General features: G+C 43.3%; 1 protein-coding gene across 1 annotated transcript; it reads left to right on the forward strand.

The window, feature by feature from the left end:
* Positions 1 to 1,000: 1,000 nt before the first annotated feature.
* Positions 1,001 to 4,366, forward strand: sowahab (sosondowah ankyrin repeat domain family member Ab). The gene has a single exon (XM_060836874.1). The coding sequence runs from the start codon at positions 1,164 to 1,166 to the stop codon at positions 2,946 to 2,948; it is 1,785 nt and encodes a 594-aa protein (XP_060692857.1). The 5' UTR covers positions 1,001 to 1,163; the 3' UTR covers positions 2,949 to 4,366.
* Positions 4,367 to 5,603: the final 1,237 nt, after the last annotated feature.

The raw sequence follows: 5,603 nt of genomic DNA on the forward strand, positions 1-5,603 counted from the left end.
AGACATGACAGGGGACAAGTACATTGAGTCATTTAACTCAACAATTCACCATCCTGGTTTCTCCTGCACAATACTTTGGACACAGTCATCTTACTTCAGATCCAGGTACTATTGACTTGAACATTTATAATTGTCACACTTAAAGCATTTGAGATTTCAGTTTCTAAAAAAAATTACTCTTGGGATATTCAATCTTAGTCATATTTGATACATTTTCATTATAATCACACAGGTCACACTTAACATAAGTTAGAGCACAGAACCAATCCATTCAGCCCAATTAGTCTCTGCTGGCATTTATTCTCTAACCTTCGAACATTACTAAGCTGTGTCACTTTATCATTCTATTTTCGAATCAACCATTTCGGTATTATTACATACTTCTGGAACAGGTAGAACTTGAACACAGACCTCCTAGCTCAGAGGCAGGGACAGTACTAGTGCACCCACAAGACCTTCCTCAGCATATTTTTAAATCTATTTTTCCAAATTATACCGTTCAGAAATATTTTTACGCACCTTTGGAGCAAGTGGGACTTGTTGGCTACTCAGTCCTGGGACAAGAGCTCGACTAATGTACTCTCAGCATATTCTTGTATTCGCTTCTCCCTTATTTCATTATCCAGTGTAGCTAGCCTCAATGACTAATGCCACATCCTAAACCCTCCTTGAAATCTTTCCTTTATCTTTGATTTATGTTCCATTTATCACCCCCTACCCCAGAGCTCCTCCACAAATGGAAAGATCAGCCCATCCTCTCAGACTCCTTCATCAGTTGAAATGAGTCGCTTATGGATCACCACTCGGTTTGGATTTTCCCTGTTAATTATTGGTGAAAGTGGCGCCAAAGCGTTTGAGATTGAGTCCATCTGTTTTGAAAACACACCTACGAAACGTGTTGGGACTACAAATCCCAGAGCCGTATTCCACAGCAGTCTCCTCCCTTTGGTTCCCATTGACCAAACGTAATATGTGATCACCTCCCAGCAGACGAGGTCGTGTTCCGGAAAGAACAGGTACTGCAGGAGAGGTTCAGGAGGAGTGGTGTTGGAAGGGGAAGGAATCAACGTCGGTTCAAAGCCAGTCTCATGCCAGGGGAGTGAGCTGTGTGTAGGGCAGGGTCCGGCTGCTGGGGAGCTTCCACACGGACAGGTGAAGCGAGAATGGAGCCGGCCCTGAGTCAGGAGGTGGTCACCAACTTTCTGGTGCAAGCTGGAGGCAAAGTCAGGAACTCGGAGCTGCTGCACAACTTCAGGGGTGAGCTGGCGCACAGCGATCCGGAGCGAAAGAGGGCAGCCCGGGAGCTCTTCAAAAAGCTCATCAATAACGTGGCGGTGGTGCGGGAAGAAGCAGGCGTCAAGTTCGTGGTGTTGAAGAAGAAGTGGCAGCCCCTGGTCACCGCCCAGCAGACCCGCTCCTCGGCTCCCGGCCCCGGCCAAGGACACCTCGCCCAGGGACCAGGCAAGGGGGAGAGTTTGGGCGACTTGGTGGAAGCTGGCCGGGGTGCGCGGGGCTCCCAGGGGCCGGGGGCTAGGAGGAACTCAGCCCCTTCGGCACTGACACCCAGTCAGCTCCGAGCCCTGAGCAACCTGTCAGCTCATCTGGAAAACCAAAGGGAGGCCCCCACCCAGGCTTCCAAACCTGACCCACTGGTGGAGGAATGGCAGGACTTGACTGCATCCTGGGCCATGCACCGCCCCAAGAGTCATAGCCTCGAACACATCGTGGATTGCCAACACCTGGTTTCCGAGTGTCGCCCCTTGGCACAGAGCTTATCGGTGGAGGCTATTTCAACCTCTGAATGCCCCAGCTCTAATGCAGATCAGGCTAACACTGCGCTCACCCCTCACCCTCCTCCTGAACCTGAGCACTTGCTCCCTCTTCCGCACTCCCCCACTGAAGACAGCATTTTGAGTTTTGAGCAGAAGGTTGGACGCTATGAAGCCAAGGCCAATGATGTTAGTCCTCAGGGAGCTCCAAACGCAACATCAGCTCAGAAACCGAAACCATACATGCACCCACTCCGCCTGCCTCCAGACTCCACCAGGTATGATCACTGCCACAGCCGCCAACAAGATAAGGAGGAGTCAGAAGATACTGTTCCAATCAAGAATAGCTGCCAAGTCGTTTCAGGTGAGCAAGATGCACCCAAAATGAAACAGAATCAGCCAGCAGAAATGGGCTCTCGTTCACCTAATTTGAAGAGAGCTTCCAGGCTTTTGAAGCTTCCTGAAGATGCACGATTTTCTGATCAAGTCCCCTTAGATCCCATCGAACATGAGTGGATTGTGAAAACAGCCTTGGGCCAGTGGACCCAGGTATCGGGATTGCTGCTGAGAGACAACTATTTGGCGGAGAAGAAGGATTTCATGTATGGCTTCACAGCTGTTCACTGGGCCGCCAAGTCTGGCAACAGTGAAATGATGTGTTGGATCATTGATACAGCTGAACAAAATGGCATCAAAATGGATGTCAACTCCAAAGCATATGGTGGTTACACTCCTCTACACATAGCTGCTATACATGACAAGGAGAATATCATTGTTGATCTAGTTCAAAACTATGGCGCAAAAACAACTCTAAGGGACTATAGTGGCAAGAAGCCATACCATTACTTAAATAAGAACAATTCCATCAAAGTGAAGCGACTGTTAGGGGACCCAGAGGCATTCATCAGTGAATCTATCCCCCCGAAAAGGGGGTCAAAGGTGGCATCTTCCATTCTGAGCAGCACTAACACACTGCTGGGTGCTTTAGCTGATGATATAAGCTTTCAGGAGTTTTCTAAATCATTGAAAAAGCCGCCTAATCTCGGCAAGTTCTTTACCGCTCCAACTGGGCACAAGAAAAGAGCTAAAATGCGCGTGAACTTTGCATCACTGAATGAAGAGGAAGAAGAAAAAGAGATAGTTCTGAAACGTCGACCTGTGACTGAAGTGTTTTACTAACCTCTTTCCATAATTTTTCAAAGGATCATAATTGATCGGTGGAAAACTACTTCTTCTGTTGCTGTGTTAATGTATTAGGTGATTGTTGGGTGATTTTGTGGGCCAAAATGTAATCTTTTGAACTAACTAGGATTTAAAAATTATTATTGTGCTGGTATTTATGCATGGCAGCATCTCATGTTAACGTGTTTCATTTCTAGAAGATTTGTTTTATTCTCAGTTGCTTGTGTACCCCATATACCACACATGTGGATCATAGGTCAGAATTTTTTTAGGTCAGAGAAGTTACAATGTAGCCCTACTGTTTTCAGTCAAGTGGGTGCTGCTTTTGCCTTGGCTCCCTTCTCATTATGTTCACAGTTTTTCTGGTGGGCAGGGTGTGTCTGGCATTAGCTGTCGTAGAACACTAGTTTGAGTTAATGTTGTGAACTGATTATAGGCCATAAATTGGTTACAACGCAGAGTGATCCTGCTCCAGAGTGATCCTGCTATCCCTTTTGGGGATTTTTTTTCTTGTTAAAACTTGAATATTTAGCTGCATAATGACTGCCTCAAAAACATTTGCATTGGCATGTAAAAGCAACATTGTGGTCAGGCATGTAGAATATTTACTTGATTATGTTCTTGCAATGTACCCATTACTTATGACCAAAGCAGTGTCCACAGGTCAGTCTGCTCCCCTGTTTACACTCTCCCCAACCTAAGACACTGCAACCTACTACATTTTCTCCACCTTGAAGGGCTTTGCAGGATTTGAAGCCTCCTACATGTTAAGGACTTCAGCCCCATTCAACTGCCCCATTTTCTCATGCTGTCAAAATTTGCTTTCTCGACATTTTAAAACATTGGTTTGTGACTGTATCTTAATACACTCAAACCTGGTATCAAACTCAATCATTTTATTGTTGTGATTTGAAGATTCTCCCTTATCTGTCAGATTATTTATTTTTTTATGATTGTTTGTTCCTCATTACTAATTCGAATATGTCCTGCTCCCTTGTCATTTGTAATATTTCTAGAAATTGATGAAAAACTAAAGGACAGATTTCAGAAGCTTTGTTCAAATAAAGTTTATTTGTTTTTAACCATATGGATTTCATGTGTTGAAGAGAGCAGTGGAGAGACATCTTCACAGTATTTATCATCTACCTTCCTTCAACACCCACTGAGAAGAGTGGCATTTACCTTGGTATATCTTTTCTTTTGTTGTTGAACATTATTTGATTAGAATGTGACTGATACACTTTGATAGGTTTTTAATGAAAAATTACAACCATTTTGATTTTTATTTGATTTCCAGCATTTGCAGTTGTTTTGGTTTTTGCTTTTATTTCACTTCGGGAAAGCATATAAAGCTGAGACACAGAACAACAATGGTAACAAAGCAATGGGAAGACTTAGTGAAATTGTAAAAATATGAGGTCATTAAATCAATATTTTTAATGTCCAGATTTAATGGGGAGGTATTTCTCTTCTGTTGATGTGCGCTGAAGCTTGCATTTATATAACTAAAAACAAAAGAAAACTCTGAGGGTTACATCTTGTGTTCCTGTTGCCACTGAAACTTCATCTTGAAATAATCACTCATGTCATTGTTAAGCTGAAGTATAGTCCTCGATTGAAGTAGGATAAATGTACAAGCATGTTAAATATAAGTAATTCTCTTTTGATGTCATGCATTCCCATTAGAGATATTTAAACAAAAGCTATTCAGCAGAAAGGATCTCAGGTTAGTGGACCATATTCCATTAATACAGTTGACTCATGCAGATGCTTCCTAGAAAATTGAGTTCAACCAAATTAATAAACAACATAATAATGATTTGACTCAACCAAGACATAGCCAATTATATAAACTCTATTCAGGCTTTCAACTCAAAACTAATGAATGAACTAAAGTAAGAAAAGTCAACTTAATGGCTAAATTTAAATGTACTTACACAAAAATTTGTATAACTTAGAATCATAGTCATAGAGATGTACAGCACGAAAACAGACCCTTCAGTCCAACTCATCCACGCCGACCAGATATCCCAACCCAATCTAGAGCCACCTGCCAGCAGCCAGTCCATGTCCCTCCAAACCCTTCCTATTCATATACCCATCCAAATGCCTTTTAAATGTTGCAATTGTACCAGCCTCCACCACTTCCTCTGGCAGCTCATTCCATACACGTACCACTCTCTGCGTGAAAAAGTTGCCCCTTAGGTCCCTTTTATATCTTTCCCCTCTCAGCCTAAATCTATGCCCTCTAGTTCTGGACTCCCTCACCCCAGGGAAAAGACTTTGCCTATTTATCCTATCCATGCCCCTCATAATTTTGTAAACCTCTATAAGGTCACCTCTCAGCCTTCGATGCTTCAGGGAAAACAGCCCCAGTCTGTTCTACCTCTCCCTAAACTCAAATCCTCCAACCCTGGCAACATCCTTGTAAATCTTTTCTGAACCCTTTCAAGTTTCACAATATCTTTCTGATAGGAGACCAGAATTGCACGCAATATTCCAACAATGGTCTAACCAATGTCCTATACAGCCGCACAATGACCTCCCAACTCCTGTACTCAGTATTCTGATCAATACAGGAAAGCATACCAAATGCCTTCTTCACTATCCTATCTACCTGCAACTCCATGGCTAAGTCTCACTTTTAAAATT

The sequence above is a fragment of the Hemiscyllium ocellatum genome, chromosome 16, assembly GCF_020745735.1.
Source record: "Hemiscyllium ocellatum isolate sHemOce1 chromosome 16, sHemOce1.pat.X.cur, whole genome shotgun sequence".
Classification (NCBI taxonomy): domain Eukaryota; kingdom Metazoa; phylum Chordata; class Chondrichthyes; order Orectolobiformes; family Hemiscylliidae; genus Hemiscyllium; species Hemiscyllium ocellatum.

Excerpts from the sequence above, each read along its gene's own strand:
- sowahab (XM_060836874.1), top strand. The coding sequence starts at position 1,164 with ATGGAGCCGGCCCTGAGTCAGGAGGTGGTCACCAACTTTCTGGTGCAA.